Here is an 18,687-nt window from a genome sequence, read left to right as displayed (position 1 = left end):
AAGCATCAAATATATAATCACAAAAAAAATTACAACCATGACATTCGAGTCTCATACTCGTTTCAACTTGCTTATCATTCCAGCTAAAATATTAAATAATGAAATGTGACCTTGACATTTTAACCTTTCCTCATTCAAAAATTAATAAATCTTAATATATAACTTTAAATCAAGCACCGTTTGCTTTAAACGAAACTAGACTTTTGTACAGTTATAGAGATATAAGGCTCACTTCCTATTTTATCTTGTGAAATTTTTGGTGATTTTTCAAAGTCACTGCTAAATCTGTTTTATAAGAATTCTGCTGCCAGATTTTTATGACCTTTCAACATTAAAAAAATTCATATCTTTTAAAATACAAGTCAAAATTGATCTCCATTTGTTCTAAACGCTAACTCACGGTTACAACGATATGTAAATCACTTTTTAATTATTTTTACAGAATTTATGGTGAATTTTAAAACTTACTGCTCATGTAATAATTTATTTCTAGCAAATTTCACAACTAAGTTTTTAGCTTCATTTTAAATCATCCAAACAAGATTTTCACCCAAAGACATATAACATGCATGAATTATCACACAAGCATCATATTTATGACTTATCAAGAAGTATAGGAGAGTTAGAGGGTACCACCTTGATGGAAGAACACCAACAAAGTTTCGTGCCTAGCACTCCACCACTTTGCCTTTGTAACACCCCTTACCCGTATCCGACACTGGGACAGGGTCCCGAGGCGTTACCAAACTCAAATATAAACATTCATACAAAACTGGGCCATAAAATTTCACCCAAAATTAAAAACCATTTACACACAGCATATTGTCCCTTATACAGGCCCACGAGACCCAAAACATACATTGGGTGTAGTTCGGGACTAAACCGAGAACTTTCAGAACTTATACAACACTTAGAAAATTTTCTTGTTTGGAAGGTCACACGCTCGTGTGGCTAGGCCGTGTGATCACACACGCTCGTGTGGGTAGGCCGTGTGATCACACACGCCCGTGTGGCTTGGGACACGCCCGTGTCCTCGCCTATGTAACTCTTTGTTTATGACGTCATCAACTAAATAGGGTCACACGGCCAAGTCACACGTCCGTGTGCTTAGGCCATGTGGCGAATTAAATTCCAAAAATCAGGTGCAGACTTCACACGACCAGGGCATACGCCCATGTCCTGAGGCCATGTCCTTCACACGGTTGAGACACACGGTCGTGTCTCTACCCATGTGTTTACTACTGGGCATTTTGTTTTACCTAATTAGGGTGCAGGGGACACACAACCGGATCACACACCCATGGGATAGACTGTGTGTCACACACTGTCTAGACACACGCCTGTGTGTCTACCCATGTGGACAACTTTGAGGCTATTTTCCTAGCCTTTTGCCACCACTACAGCAAAACTGACTTTTAGCGGCGTTTTTTTAGGCCTTTAGCGGTGCTTTTAAGCGCCACTAAAACTATTAGCGGCGTTTTTGCAAGCGCCGCAAAAAACGTCGCTATAGATGGCGCCGCTAAATTTTGCGACGTTTACTTGAAAACAACGCCGCTAAAGGTCATGACCTTTAGCGGCGCTTTTCCCACAAAACGCCGCCAAAGGTCAGGACCTTTAGCGGCGCTTTTCCAAAAAACACCGCTAAAGGTCATAAAAATTAAAAAAAATAAAATATTATAAATTATTGTAAAAGTCCTAAAAAATATAAAAAAAATTAAAATTCATTATCAAAATATTGAGAAGAAGAATAATCTATGATATAAATACATCCCGCCAAACAAAATACCGCACTTATCATACTACACCAGAAATCTAACAAAATACAAATAGAACAAAATAAGGATGAATGAAAGACATTAATGATATATAAAATCATTGTTTCTAATGCATATGTAGAAATCAAGCCATGGTGTGCACCAAGGATCCGGCTCTCGTAATAGCACCAGGCCTTGATCAAAATAATAATACTGCGTTTGAAAAGATGATCTTTTCCAATTAGCTGGTCAACCTGAAAAACAAACAGTTCAAAAGAAGTCATGTGTCAATTAAACTTGCCACCCTTGATATTGCTATAGGAATTAATGCATAGAGAGTGATGGAGATGGGATTGGGGATTCCTCAAGGCTGCAGCAGTAAATTTAAGCAACAGTGTGGGAAAAGGTGAAATGAGAGATTTTAGACTAAATCCAAAGCATTAATTTCTATTAAATAAAAACAAACAAACAAATATAATTGTTAAAGAAACATTAATTTCTCTTAAATCCGGTAATATTCGAACTATTCCATTATTCAGTGCATTCAAAGTTTCAGAATAGAGAGATGAATACAGTTAGCAGTAGGAAGCAAATACAGACAATTACCACATTTTCAGTCGTCGTAGCTATAAACTTAGTTACTGAATTCATAAATCGTGCCTGCCATTTGCAGCCCAAATACACACACACACATATATATATTTAAAAAAAACAGCACTTTATAGTGTTGGTTGCAACCAAAGAAATTCAAACATACCATCAAAACCCTCCAAGATGTAAGGGTTGCCAGAATCTTCAGTGGCCTTCAAAATTTCTGCTCGAGCTGCTAGTAAGCCATAGTGCAAATAACTGTACACAAGAAAGCCATAAGTATATAACTAAAATATAAAGATTATACAAATGACTGAATAGAGACCTGTCTGATAAGACTGCTTAAGGAATCACAAGCCATTAAGATTTCTCTTTATATTCAATTTCAAATTATTATCAGAATCCTATTTTGTTAAAATGGAGGGTACCTGTGTACATAGAGGTAATATTTTGATCCATTGAGATACATTTCATTTACATAATTGTCCTGTCCAGCTGGTAAACTTGGAGCTCTTGAAGCAGCATTCTTGGAGATGGCATACGCCATTTGAACAGATCCACCACCAAGATCAACTATGCCAACTGTGTCTTGATATGTCCTTCCCAAATTCCCTAGTAGGTAATTTATTGTCACCTATAAAAGAAGATGGAGGTTAAGAAAGTCCAAATTAGGTCCATTGGCTCCATCAGTAGGAAAAATTACAACGGATCCTAGCCCTAACAGCACGTAAATACTTTATTCTAGTTTTCCTAAGTTACCCCAGAGAAACCCCTCGGATTTCTCCAATTGGCTCTGGCACCACCATGAAAGCATCTCAAGCAAGACTGATCATGTTGACCAGTTATAAGATTAAAATATCAAGCAGTCTTTGTACTTAGTCAAAAGTACAATTTAATCCACTATATTACAGAATTGAGCCCTTCAATCTTTTCCATGTTTGACATTGGAGAAATAAGTAAAATTGATAGCAATGTTAACGGGAAACCATCTAAAAGCTAGCATAGACCCCTGAAATCTGACAAAAATATTGATCTCTAGATGGAACTGAAGTAGCAACATTTTTTCAATTAAGAACATACATATTGTCAGATTTCAACTCATGTACAACTCATGTACTATGTAAGATTTGAGAAGAAAAGTCCACATCAGCATTTAAATAATTTTACATCAATATTGTTATCAATTTTACTTGTTTGCGCCTATATCAAATGTTTAAAGATTAAATTACTCGGTTCTATCATACAAGGATTAAATTGCATTTTAGCTATAATATAGGGACGCCAAGATACTCTAACCCCAGTTACAGTATGCAAAGTAAAAGTAAAGTATAAAAGTACAAGAAAATTCAGCATATCATACCCACTCATAAGAACCTTCTTGAGAGCCGTCCAGAATTTTGACCCCATTTGCCTCGGATTTAAGGGTGCTTCTACTTTTCAAAAGTTCCCTAACCTAAATACATATTTAAATTGCACTAGCTTGAGGAAATGGTAAAGTAAATGTTGTGGCCATAACAAACATGTATCTGAAAATAAAATTATCGATTGCAAATTTTATCAAATGCCTCGCCTCCTAATGCCCTCAGACCAGCAGTTGCCTACACAGATACCCCCATTGTTCAGCAAATTAAAAGGCTTAGAATGCATAACGCATGAACGTAATACCTACCCCAACTCTCACAGCAGTCTTTGATCGTAAATCTAGCGGAACAACACTTTCTGCCTTGTCAAGAAGAGAAGTTAATGAATTTGCAGCAGCCTGTGGATCTTTTGCATGGTAGCTCAAACCTGGTTTAAGCTGCAGCAAAACAACCCACATAAAACTAACTAATACTTGGACAAAAACCTCCATAAAATTGAAGAAAATGGTCCACAGCACACAAGTAAAATGGTACCTTGAAAAGAGATCAAAGAATTGATGTTTTGAACTCTCTCTTTTTTTTTGTTCAATTCAAGTAAAATCCTTTTCTAGAGGATACAAGTTAAAATCCTACCTTACAATATTTGAGTCAAACTATGTCACAATTCACAAATATCAAATAAAGGTCACAATATTCTCAACCCCTTTCAACTTATATTTAGAGGAAAGAAAAACAAAAACAATAATCATACAAATAAAGATTACTAGTTGTCAGTTACTTTTGTTAGAAGTAGCTTTCTAGTGTCTATTCGTCTAGAATGTTTTTTATTGAATATTTTATGAATTATGTTAAAAATTACTATTTAAATACACTTTTTTACGAATTATTTATTTTTTCAACAAGTTTGACAATTAAGGTTCCATTTCCTCGATACTTTTGCTTCTTAAAATCTCACTATAAAGTAAACCTAAAAAAAGTTACGATTGATTAAAAATGAACAAAAAAATTCAAAATGTAACACTAAAAGTAACATCATGCAATTTGTTATCTATCAATGTTTATTTAATAATACTTCAAAAACATTGTTTCTCTTGTTAATCTAGCGTACAGCAGACCAACTAGTTACCATTAGCAAGTTTTAAAATTACGATCAAAGCAGGCGAGTATCAGACTAACATTTCAAAGGAAAATAATTTAGAAAAAGAAAGAAGGAAATTGTAAAGAAAAGAATAAGTTTATATAAGGAAAAATATGGTTATTAGAATCCTATGATTGTTGGAATTGTGACCATTCGATGATTTGTTACCGTTTACTTGAAAACGCGTCTTATAGGGCACGTTTTTACTCTGACATGAATAGATAAATTTCAAAATTTTCGGCATATATCAACAAATTAGCCTAATTAAATGGGTAAAGAAATTCTGCAGCTAACAGAAAAAAAAAAAAGGTCGACAAATGTACGTACCTCTTACAAAACAAACACAAAATTTCACCTCTGTTAACTTCCTCCTCACTTCTTATTGTGTTTGCGTGAATCGATATGACAATTGAAAGCTCCCACTCTTTCTAATTTACACAACAATTCCTGTAATATTATAAAATCATTAAAAAAAGTTGATAAAGAAAACTGATAACAACGGAATAAAAATCCCAGAAAGTGTGAGGACGAAGAAGAGAAAATTTTGAAAAAAGAAATGATATTTGGGAAGGAAGAAAACCGAGAAGCAAAATCCTGAGAAACAAACAGAAAACAGTGAAATTCAAATATTAATTTATATATAAAATAAACATAAAAAATAAAGAAAATACACTAACTCACCTATCAGCTCTCCAATGAAACAAAGATGAACAAACCAAAGAACACCATCGAAAGTTAACATTATATAACCCCCCAAAAAAAAGAGTTTAAAATCAATACAAATACAGAAACCTTTATTTATAGTAGCATTACATTGAACAACTTCAAACTTCTTTTTCTGTGATAAAAAAAACGTATATATAAAACAATAAATGGAAACACAATAAAAAGGAAAGCATTACTAAGATTTCCGACTTACCTTAAACGGAAATTCATTAGCCATTGTTGATCTTTATCCACTGCTACATTCGCCATCACTCGAAGAAAAAAAACACAAAACCCCTAACTTTAGGCTTTTCTTCGTTTCCCGCTCTTTGAAACAAAGAGATGAAAAGAAGACAGGAAAAAACACTGACTCAGGTACGAATAGTGGCAAATTTGAAAACTCTTTCCATGTTTGATGCTCTCCCGCAGAGATATTTTAGGGTTTGGGTTTTTCATTTTTTTTAAATTGAAAAAACAATTATATTTTGTTTGCTATCCCCAGGTCTAGCCCATATTTCAAGAATATAAATACTCTTCTTGGGCTACAGTCCAATAGTGTCCAACCTATTTGGGCCTATATTCGGTTGCAATTTAAGTTTGACCCAATTATACATTAACATTGATTTAATGTGTAATTGTATACATGAATTTTAATTTGGTGCAATTTAAGTTTAATTCGTTGCCTTCTATTCAACCAATTATGGTAAGTTGTTGATGCGGCAACGTAAAAAATTGACATTTGACATGCATTTTTCATATCCTAAAACATAAAATGAAAATTACACAATACAACTATTATTAATTTCTTGATAATTTTTTCATATTATTACCGATTTAACTAATTAATTTTGGAAAAAATAATTTTTAATGTGAATTAAAAATACATATTAATTCCTAACTTGAATAAATTTTAGCAAGAGTTTATTTTTAACTTGAATTAAAATTAGTCGGATTGAATTAATTTTCACAATAACTAATATGGAAACACAAGAAATATGTTCTTAAATTTAATTATGTTATTCATTTTATAGAAGGGAAAATATCAAATTTGGCAAGAATTAATTATTGAATAACCTATGTTATTAAATATTGCCAAATTTTTAATGTTAATTAATTTTTTATTTACATTAAGAATTAATTTTGACATGTTTTATACTGATAATTTGATTTTATTTTATTTTTGTAAATTATAAGAAGGACAAAATCCTAACAACTAACAATTTGATTTAACTGGTGTTTTTAACCTTGCTTCACCAGGGACCATGTTTTTAGTAACAATGTCAACATTAAAAAATGCTAATACAATTACATATAAAATTTTAATAAGTATAAATTAAAAATTTAAATACAATTACATATATAGGATATTAAATATTAAATTAAAAATAATATAAATATATATATTAAATTGGGTTTAGGTTAAGTCTTTTATTAATATGGGCATACTTAGATAAAATTTTAGGCTCATATATTGAATGAAGTGAGACTTGAATAAAAATAAAATATATTAATATCATGCTTAAAGCACAATCATGTTTAAGTTAAACAATTATGTTTTTTATTAATATATATTCAATGACTTTAAAAATTAGGGGTTTTAGTGTCGGGCATGAGAAAAAGAAAACATTTCAAAAAGAAAACGACCCCGTTTAAGTTAAATTTCCAATTAAATTTATAAATACTTAACGTAAATTTACTTAAACCTAATGATATTGTTTTAATTTTTTTTATAAATATATTCATGTTATTTTCATTTGATATTTTTTAATTTTTTAAATATAAACAAGTTAAATATTTTTAATTATTATTATTTTTCTAAACTCTAAACCCTTAACCCTTAACCCCAAACCCTTACACCTTAAACTCCAACCCTAACCCCTAAACCCTAAATTATAATCCCTAAACCCATAATTCATCATAAACCTTCAAATACTAGTTAACTCCTAAACCTTAAACCCTAAACCATATATCTTAAACCATAGTTAACTAATAAATCTTAAACCTTAAACTATATATCTTAAACCATAAACCATAAACTATAATGATAATTAATTCGATATTTTAAATTCAATACTATCTCTTTTACGATTATATAAGAAAATATTTAATATATTGTATAACCATAAATTTTAATAATTATTATTTTAGGGGTTATAGATTAGTGTTTATGATTTTTTTGGGTTTAGGGGTTATATGACTTTTAGCGGCGTTTTGCCAAAAGCGCCGCTAATGCTCTGGTTTTTGGCGGCGTTTTGCCAAAAGCGCCGCTAATGCTCTGGTTTTTAGTGGCGTTTTGCCAAAAGCGCTGCTAATTCTCTATTTTTCGCGGCGTTTTTTACTAAAACGCCGCTATTGCTATGTGTTTTACAATTTTTGCGGCGTTTTTAGATAAAACGCCGCTAAAGCCTTATTTTCCTGTAGCGCACCCACAATAACACATGCACACTTACACATCTCAATGACATCTTACATGGCATAAATGAGCACTTACGCATTCATAAACATGGCTCATGCATGTCAACTTCTTATCAATTTATACTTGCTTAAGACTCTATATTTTATTTAGACTAAGCTTACCAAATCACATGCAATATGTAACATCAATTTACTTCCATTTTATACATTCATGCCTTAGTTGTTATTATGCCACTTACTCACAATTCCATCATCAAACATCCATGATCATATCCACATTTCATACATGCCAAATGATTTTAACCACATCATGAGTGGCCTTAGCACATGCATGCATATATGAATAGGATTACATCCCCACAATTAATATGAGCCATATCTCATGGCCATATACAAAATGAACCATCAAATCATTATAAGCCAACACATCTGGCTAAACCAATATGACATATAACAAAAAGACCAAGTCTCTATACATGTCATACTCAAAATACTTGAATTCACTCTACCCAAAAGATTAGTTTGATAGTGCGAGTCAAGGTCTGACGTCCTTCAATCCCTGAGCTAGCTTGGCAATGCTATAAGAGAATGGAAAAGAAAAGGGAGTAAGCATAAAGCTTAGTAAGTTTGCATGTAAATAATTAACAACATTAACCATGCATTAATATACACAGAACATAATATTATTTATCACAATGTCATTAAGTGTCATAGGTACATTTTTAAGTCATGTCATTTACATAATGTACAATAAAATTCATGATCATAATTCATTCATTCACTTCTTACCAAGGTTTCATCGATTCATAATCTCAATATTTATGAGCTTTGTGTACATACTTGTACCCTTTCAACATTATCATACCTTGTCATCTCTTTGACATAATCTTTGGATTACCTATTGAACCACTTGGAATACTAAAAGATACTCGGGAATTCTCATACATATAGTAAGATGCCAATGCCATATTCCAAATATGGTCTTACATGGGATCCTAGAACGATGCCAATGCCATGTCCCAGACATGGTCTTACATGGGATCACAGATCGAAGCCGATAGCCTAGCTATGGTCTTACACGATGGCTCATATCGATGCCATGTCCCAGACATGGTCTTATACAAAATCATATATTGATGCCAATGCCATATCCCAGATATGGTCTTACATGGGATCACAGATCGATGCTAATGCCATGTCCCAGACATGGTCTTACATGGGATCACACATAACCCTAATGTCATGACATTTGTATCCTAACTATTCCTAAGGTTCAATTAGGATTTCGAGGTATCAATTCTTTGTCGAATCATCATCGAGTCATCATTAATCAAATCCATAGAGATGTTTCATGCAATATCAAAACATCAAATACATAATAACATGATGTTGAATTATTTACACACGAACTTACCTCGATACCAAAATATGGCTAACTATTTGATTTAGTCCACAACCTTGTTCTTTCCTCGGTTTAGGTCCAAACTATATATTTCTTAATCTATAATAGAAAATTTCACTTATTTAATTATCAAATTGTTCAAACAGTCCATAAATCATATTTTGGTAAAATTATAATTTTGCCCCTAAACTTTTACATATTTACAAATTAGTCCCTAGTCTCGTAAAATAAAATGTACTCATTTTATTTGTTACCCAAACCTAGCTGAACCTATATCATACTTATAACAGCCCACATTTTCTTTCAATCAGATTTTTACAGCCTATTTTACAACTTTTACAAAAAGGTCCTTTTTAGGTGTTTTCATGAAAAATCACTTTGTAAAAGATGTTTACCACACATCAAACTTTCATATTCCTCTATTAAACCTCAAAATACATGCATGTCACACATGGGTAAGTTTTTGAACATGAACCTTAGCTCAAAATAATGGTAGAAATAGCTAGATCGATTGATAACAACTTTAAAAAAGCAAAGAACATTAAAAACGGGGCTTGGATGCACTTACTATCAAGCTTGGAAGTTGAACAAAACCCTAGCTATGGCTCCTTCAGGTTTTCAGCCAAGTTAGGAGAAGATGGACAAGATTTTTGACTTATTTTCCCTTTTCATTCTTTTATTAACCAAATGACCAAAATGCCCTTAAGGCCTTTCTTTCAATTTTTTTCTATTCATGCCCATTTTTGTCCATAAAAATAGAAATTGGGAAAATTTATATTTAAGGACCCTTAATTAATAATCCAAAGCTATTTCATACTTAAAGCTTTTAAAATCTTATATTTTGCAACATTTGCAATTTAGTCCTAAAAGTTAAATTGGACACTTATTCACAAAACTTCTTCATGAAATTTCCACACAAGCATGCTATCATATCATAGACCTTATAATAATCATAAAATAATTATATTTACTTCAGATTTGTGGTTTGGAAACTACTGTTCCGACTGGGCCAAAAATTGGGATGTTACAGCCTTTACTCTTAGCTTTAGAAGATTCACCACCCTCTTTAACTAATAACCATGTAACACACAAGATTTCCCACAAAAAAATAAAAAAATAAGAGTTGATAGGATGTAAAAATACATACTTTAAATAAATAAACGAATAAAATATGAGAAGATGGGTAGAGACTTCCTCATATTCAAACCCTTCCAAACACCCAAAAACCTCAACCTTCATCCTTAATGAACATAGATATTTTTTTTTCTTCCATGGGACTTTTTAAAAAAAAAAATAGATCAAGACTTTTTCTTCCATGGGACTTTTTAAAAAAAATAGATCAAGACCCTTACCTTCTTTGAGAATTGGAAGATGAAAAAAATGGTGAGAACTCACTCAAATCTCTCTCCCTCTACATGACTTACTAAGGAAAAATAGATGGAGAAAAGAATAAAAAATGAAGAAATGTAAAATAAATAAAAAAACAATAGGTTGATTATAATATAGGGAAAAATAGGGACAAATCCACTTTATCTCACCAACCTATCTTTTCTCATTAAGTGGGAGAAGATTTTTATTCAAAAATGGTAAAATCACCATATTAGCCATCCATCTTCCCCCTACTTCACACAAGCTTCCCAACATCATTAATTTCTTATAAAAAGGTCTAAAATTCACCCAAATTAATTCCAACAAAACCCAATTCCAAAATAAATTTATCCATTGCCAACCCAGGTCAACACTTGAACGTTGACTCGATAATTTGGGGCTGTTACACATAGTCTAGGCAAGTTCATCAAATTATTAAATACATTTATATGTTTATAAATTATGTTGTTTTCTAATTGTTTAAATTGAGTTATGATCGAATATTTAGTAATGAAATTTAATTATGATTTGTATATGATTAAGTATAAAGTAAAAATGTACTATTCAGAAAATGAGAAATGGTTGTGAAATGTGAATGATATTATCTCGGAATGGATGGAATAAATATATGGTATGTGTACTGATATTATGGAAGTGCCTATGATTTTATTAATGTAATTAATTCGGTTTAGATGTCCATTTGAATGCAGTAACCGATTAGGATACAATTGGCATGCCAATAGGGTTAGAACGTGAGCTTGTACGGGATTGCACTTTGGTGTCTTTGTTTGCACTTTGGTGCCTCTGTTTGCACATTTCTTCCTCTATCTGCATTTTGATGCCTCTGTTACACATCTTCGATACCTCTGGTGTAGTGTAGTTACTTGAGTATCCGAGTCAAGTTACTATAGTTCATCGGGCTATGTATTAATTGACTTAAAACTTATTTATTTGCTCAATCTATGTGATAAATGGAACTATAAAATGCTTGTGTATAAATGTTGATAAGTACATTGAGCTATGGTAATTGATAGAATTTGATTAGTTCTTTTGTAAAGTATCATTTATGTTATATATAATTATATACTAATACAATGTGATTTTGCATTTGGTTATCAGGAATTAGACATTTATCCTTTTGATTATCTACTTTGTTAAGGTAAGTTGATATTGAATTCATGAAATTTGGTGGTGATATATTTAGATGAATATGGAGATGTTAAGTGGCGAAATTGAATAATTAATGGTTATGTGTTTAAAAGTTGTTTGTAACAATATTGAAACGAAGGGAAAGTTTATAGTTATATGCATGAAACACATGCTCTGTAAATGCAATATTAGTGACAGAGTTATGTATTTAAATATCAAAGAGTGATTTGTTTTGATTTAAACTATCATGGTTTATGAATTGCTCAATTGAATGCGATATTAGTGACAGAGTTATGTATTTAAATATCAAAGAGTGATTTGTTTTGATTTGAACTATCATGGTTTATAAATTGCTCAATTGAAAGTTTTAGTACTAACAATATATAAATTTTGAAAATGATTGTCAAGTTTAGAAATTTAATGCTATTTTAGTATTCATTTATAGATGGAGGTAAGTTGAATTGAATCTTGAGCTATGAACTTACTAAGCTTCTTAAGCTTACCTAGTTTGTTTCTGTAGTTAACGTTTTTGTGAAATTGATCGAGCGGATCAACTTCAGAGCTCACACTATCCAAACTCTTTCGGTAGCTATTATTATGAGTTGTTATAATTTGTGACATATATATAGGGTTTGATGTTATTAAAATTAGTGTCTTGGTTGAAGTTTGTATTGAACCGTATATAGTAATGAATATATGAGTTGTGCCTCATATTAATTCTTTTTGATATAGCTTATTTTAATTATTTATTTGATAGGGTTTGTTTTGGTTCTAGTAATTCTTATGGAGATTAAAATATGGAATGGTCAATTTGGTGGGTAACTTAAGGTAATGGAAATGTTTGAACTATATTAGGTTAAGTTAATTCTTAATTTCATATATAATGTAGTAATGCTTTGAAATGGTAATTTTGTTGTGAATAACCATATCTTTGGTCAATTTTGGTTGATGGTTTTAAGAAAGAATGATTAACTATTAATGAAGGTTCTTTCTTAGTTATGTTACTAAATGTGGTGCCAATGAGGGCACATTGGTTTGGTTTATAAGTGTTGTGTTTTGACATGTTTTAGATTTATTTATATGTGATTTTGAGTGGTCAAACATGTTGGTAAATGGTTTGGCTTGGTGTCTAAGAAAGGGATGAAAGTTTGGCTTGAAAATGAAGTCATTTAGTTGCACACGGCTTGGGACACAGGTTGTCACACGGCCGTGTGCCATACATAGTCTCACCATATGGTCGTGTATTAAATGATTTTTGGTACAAGTTTCACACGGTCTGGCATACGGCCTGCGACATGATCGTGTGACCCAAGTTAATAAGCAGCATAGGCGGACACACGGGCTGGGACACAGTTGTGTATCCATACTTCGAAAGCTCACCCGATTTGGGCTATGTCATACGGCTTGACCACACGGCCATGTGACCCCTGTTTCTTAAATTTTCAAGTTTTCCAAAATTTTCTGCTTTGTTTCAAATTGATCCTTAAATGTGTCTAAGCTATTTTTAGGCCCCGTAGGCTAGGTTTGAGGCCCGTAAGAGTATTTTTACCATCATTAAATTGAGGTATTACATGTTGATATTAAGTTGCATAATTGTTTCAGTTTTGGAGTTAAATGTTCTATTTTGTACAGTAATACTATGTAACCCTAAACTAATGACGGAGACGAGTTAGAAATGTTACAACTATTGATTATTATTAAGTAAAATTGTATAATTAAAGTTCATTTATAGATTTAAAAAGTAATTAGAGCTTTTTAGTGAAGAGTGGACGGTTGTATGTGTAAATAGGTGAAAAACTAGTTTAATATAATATTGATTTAATAATAAAATAAGTAAGAGATAATGAAACCAAAGAAGACATCATCTTCATTAGTTCATAGCACCGAAGTTGAAGTGAAAAATCCATTGAAAGAGCTTGAGGTTCGGCCAAACAAAAATTTTCATAGAATGGCATGTATATAACATGACATGTATATATATTCTTTTACTATTTAAAAATTTTTATAGTATTCGAATTAATAATCAAATTTATTATTCTTTATCAATTCAAATTAATTTAAATTTGAAATACCCCTTATGTGATTCGATAATAAATTGGAATAAGATATGCCAAATTCTAAAGACACTTCACAACTTTTCATATTACAAAATCATTTAAAATTTTTTTTAAAAAGGTATAATATGTTTACCTTTGTACTATTTTAATATATGAATTTTTTTTCTTTATATTAACGAAATTCATTTCTATACTCATGTAATAAATTACTAATATAAAAGGAAGAAACATAATTTTTTAATGTTTAAAACTATAATAATATTCTAGACTAAATTTTTAATTAATTTAGATATTGAATAATACACCTTATCAATACGCGCTATAAAAATAGTTACTTAACTTCTGTCTAGACTGGAGGTGGGGAAAATATCCCTTATTTACAAATAGTTACTTAGGCTTAGGCTTTGTTTGGATGGGCGGTGTGTTTACCTCCAGTGAGGTTAAAAATAGCGGTGGCGGTGAGGTTAGTTACTGCAACGGTGAGATTAGATATTGTAGCAGTGAGATTAGAAACAATGGTAGAGTGTGTGTTTGGATTCAAAAGTAGCTGTAGCGGCGAGACGAGAATAAAAAATTACTATTAAGGACATCAGATTAGAATTGATATATAATAGAAGTTTTTTAAATTATTTTACTTTTTTAAAATTATTAAATATGTGAATTTATAAATTCATTTAATAAAATATTAAAATGTATCTTCCAATATTTTATTATAAATATTTTAAAGAATTATATAATTAATTTAAATTATTTATTAGATAAATGATAATTTTTTTAAATTTTTTATAGTTAAATATTCTTTTATAACAATGATAAATATTATTTTCACAAATAGTAACATTATACTTGGATCAAATTTTGAAATATCTAAACCGATGATTTTTAATTAAAAAATATAGTAACATAAAGAAATTAGTTTAACTTTGAAGGATAAAATGGTAAAATAATAAATAAAGGTATGTGTATTTTTGTCTGTTAAAAATACCCACTGCCCCAATGCCCTTAATTGCTGCTAAAACCTCCAGCCCCTTTTCAGCACATCAGTGAGGTTGAAATGAATTTTCACTCAACTGCAATGCTGAACCAAACAGCACAGCAGTGAGATTGGTAGCATATATCTACCCCAACTGCACCTCACTGGCCCTAAAAGCCAAACCAAAGGAGGCTTTAGTTTGGATGGATGGTGTGTTTACTTCCGGTGAGATTAAAAACAGAGGTGACGATGAGATTAGTTACTGTAGCGGTGAGATTGGATACTATAGCGGTGAGATTAGAAACAATGATGTGGTGTGTATTTGGATTTAAACGCAGCAGTAGCGTTGAGGTGAGAATATAAAATGACTATTAAAGACATTAGATTAGTAATAACAATGTATTTATGTTATATTATTTAATATAAAACATAAATTAAAATTATATTTTTTATAAAATGATAATTAAAATATTAAAATCATATACAATAAAATTTAAATATTTTTAAATTATATTCATAATAAAATATCAAAATATTTTACAAATTATATTTAAATCAAATAATCAAATATAAATTAAATTGTATTTATACTAAATTTATAAATAAAAATTATATATTTATTGAAAATTAAATTATATTAAATAATAACATATTAAACTTATGTTATGTGTATTAAATAAAATAAATAATAAGAAATAGTTGGAGGGGTAAAATAATAATTACCCTTATTTTTGGACTTCCAAATCAGTTCACTGGACCTTTTAACTCCAGCAAATATTTTGAGTTACAGTGAGGTGAGAAATGCTCACTGGTGTGCTTGCCAAACACCACAATTAGAGCTGCATTTTAGTTCAATTTTTTTTTTTATTTTTTAAATTTCACCATACTAGAGCTTGCTGATGATCCAAAGGTGCCCTTAATTTACATAAACTTTATAAGTTAGAGTAGGAAAAAAAGAAGTTTAAGTATCCCTTATTTTCTCTTGAAGTTAAATTTTTAAAAATTAAAATTTGAAAATATGAAAGAATTAGGGAAAATTACCAATAAAAGCCCCTTTTTTTAAATTTACTGAAATGGGCCAGATCAGAAATTATTTACCGGAATGGGCCGATTTTTACAAAACGCGTCCACGTCAGCGTGTTGTTAGGGGAAAAAGTAGGAAAACGCTTCCTCAAGGAAGCGCTTTGCCTACGTGGACAGAAAACGCTTCCTGACGGCGCGTTTTCTATCCACGTAGGAAAAGCGCTTCCTTAAGGAAGCCTTTTCCCCGTGTTTGAACAGTAGCAACGGCTACTTTTTTGACCGTTGGTAACCCCCCAACGGTCCAAAAAAAACTATAAAACCCCCCACCCCTTTCATTTTTTTCACACTTAAATCCTTTCAATATTCAATCTTTCAATATTCTCTCAAATTTCTCTCAAATTTCTCTTAAATTCCTCTAAAAAATCTCGTTAATTTTTTCAAAAAAGCTCTAATTTTATTTTTTCTAAATTTATTTTTAAAATAAAAAATTTGATCGAGTTAGTAATGGCCGGAGAATTAATTCGCTTCGATGATAAACACATATCCGTCGAACAAATGCAAATGGTAAGTTTTAAATTTAATATTTAAATATTATTTAAGATTTCTGTCATTTATGCAAATTTAAATAATTTGTATTTATTATTTCTTATAAAAGTCTGTAGATCGGATATTACAATGCTATATCTATAACATGACTGGTCCCTCCATCACCGTTGATAGAGGATTACCTACGGGAAGCGGGTTTTTGGCACGTGGCGATGATAGGCCGGGGGTGCAAGTTGAACCCGAAACTTATTAGTGCATTGATAGAAAGGTGGAGACCCGAGACGCACACATTTCATCTTCCATGTGGAGACTGCACTATAACTTTGGAAGACATGCATTTGCAATTAGGATTGCCGGTGGACGGGGATGCAGTCACTGGGTCCGTTCATTCTGCTGATTAGGGAGCGGTATGCTACGAGCTTTTGGGTGCTATTCCGAATAATATTAACGGAGGTCGGATTGAGATGGACTGGTTACGAGACATATTTCGGAGCCGGATGATGATTCTACTGAACTAGAAAAAATTTGATATGCTCGAGCATACATTCTTCAGATAATTGGAGGTTATCTGATGCCGGGCTTGTCACGAAACCTTGTACATCTGAGATGGCTACTGAACTCGTTGATTTAGAGCAGCTGGTGAATTTGGGGGTCTGCCGTGTTGGCACACTGTACCGGGAGATGTGCGGGACTACGCGACTGAATAAAGTGAAAATCGGAGGTGCCTATCGCTACTGCAATCATGGGCACAGTTTCGCTTTCCATTTTTACGTCCTCGAGTGGACCACCCATATACATTCGTACTCATAACGAGGTAAATTTTATATTAGATTTTACAATTATTACGTAGATTTAAAATATAGTCGTATGCTAAAAAATTTATTTAATTAGGTGGAACCATTTGCAAGTTATGCTCGATTACCTACTGTCTTGAAGATATACGGCTTCTATTAGAGAACGGTCAGAAGTACAAGTAAGTATTAAAAATATATATATACATAATAAAATAGTGGATTCGTATTTGTATTTAGTATTTAGTATTTTTTATTTAACTAATTTTCCATCATTTTTATATAGTTTCAATGGACACCATACGAGGATCCGGCAATTCAGGCAGTAATTCGATGAATACTTACAAAATCCGAACGCTTGGCACGTGAAGTTCCTTGGTCAACTTTTATTGTGGGAGTGCACAATAGATGAGTATTACGCAATTTGGATTCCGACAACCATTATGGACTGAGTGTTGGATGATCATCACAAATCACTCGGCAATTGCATACATTGGCGAGTTCTGGTCCACTATTCAATGTGGAGACGATTATTTATACCTCTCAGACCATCATTTCCGATTGGCGTGCGTGCGAATATGCCTGGTTTGGATCATGGCACCTTTTATGTCAGAGAAGAGAGCAGCGGCAATTAGTGTCAAGGAAACAACGTGCCTTAATCCTGAAGGGACGATGAGGCCATCAATAGATCACACAATCATCGCCAGAACAATACACATCACGGCCAAGTTCAACTGTCGACACACAGTACAGCTCTTCAGATGATGCAGGTACGTATCCTAGCCCTTTTATGTATCCTAGCCCTTATATGTTCCTTTTTCTAGTCCTATGGAGGTTGGAATGTGGCCCGATTTCTCATTTCCGATTATCGAGTGGACCGCTGATCTATGGTAGCGTCACACGAGGGATCGCAGAGGGCCGTCGGGGGTCTTTTCTTACCATCCCTCACCTTGGGTTTCACACCTCCGCCTTTGATCAAACACCTCTACAGTCCTATTCTATCAGGCGGTATCCTCCCAACACCACACCGAATCCTCGCGGAGCAACCAACCCCTGCCGGAAGTGGCAAAGGAGAAATCCAATGGTAACCGTCGACGACCTCCATGTGCATGAATCCGACCGTACGAAATTGATTTTTATTTTAATATTTTACAAAATTTTGATTTTTATATTTTTCATGTAATTATATAAAAGTTGTTTTAATAAATATTATATTTTCTTTTATATTTTAAAATAAATAAAATGGAGAATTATTTTAAATAAAGGCAAAATATGTTTGGAAATAATATTTTTATATTATTTCATGTATAATAAAAGGTTATCTTTCTAAATAAATTAATTTATAATTTATTTATATTTTAATAAAATGAAAATTATTTTAAATAAGGGAACATTTTGAATATTTTATTTTTAT

The 18,687-nt window shown here is 31.9% G+C and overlaps 1 protein-coding gene and 1 long non-coding RNA gene across 2 annotated transcripts; both read right to left on the bottom strand.

Annotated features, from left to right (window-relative positions):
- Positions 1-1,735: 1,735 nt before the first annotated feature.
- Positions 1,736-5,133, bottom strand: LOC121203299 (apyrase 2). Its single transcript, XM_041085032.1, has 5 exons — positions 4,015-5,133; positions 3,706-3,798; positions 2,774-2,979; positions 2,512-2,603; positions 1,736-2,008 (listed from the first exon to the last, which is right to left on the bottom strand). Exons 1-5 carry the CDS (start codon positions 4,195-4,197, stop codon positions 2,004-2,006), a joined length of 579 nt encoding a protein of 192 aa, XP_040940966.1. The 5' UTR covers positions 4,198-5,133; the 3' UTR covers positions 1,736-2,003.
- Positions 5,134-5,216: 83 nt separating this feature from the next.
- LOC121212426 (uncharacterized) lies at positions 5,217-6,043 on the bottom strand. Its single transcript, XR_005907557.1, has 2 exons — positions 5,764-6,043; positions 5,217-5,438 (listed from the first exon to the last, which is right to left on the bottom strand). It is a non-coding gene; the product is annotated as an uncharacterized lncRNA (long non-coding RNA).
- Between the last annotated feature and the right edge of the window lie 12,644 nt (positions 6,044-18,687).

The sequence above is a fragment of the Gossypium hirsutum genome, chromosome A13 (assembly GCF_007990345.1).
Source record: "Gossypium hirsutum isolate 1008001.06 chromosome A13, Gossypium_hirsutum_v2.1, whole genome shotgun sequence".
NCBI classification, from domain to species: domain Eukaryota; kingdom Viridiplantae; phylum Streptophyta; class Magnoliopsida; order Malvales; family Malvaceae; genus Gossypium; species Gossypium hirsutum.
This window is presented reverse-complemented; position numbering and strand designations above follow the sequence as displayed.

Bases quoted from the DNA above. Each gene is read 5' to 3' on its own strand.
- LOC121203299 (XM_041085032.1), bottom strand. From the start codon at position 4,197: ATGGAGGTTTTTGTCCAAGTATTAGTTAGTTTTATGTGGGTTGTTTTG. The intron at 3,799-4,014 runs GTAGGTATTACG...ATATGTATTTAG, and splicing joins AGACTGCTGTGAGAGTTGGG to GTTAGGGAACTTTTGAAAAG. The intron at 2,604-2,773 runs GTACCCTCCATT...TCTTGTGTACAG, and splicing joins TATTACCTCTATGTACACAG to TTATTTGCACTATGGCTTAC.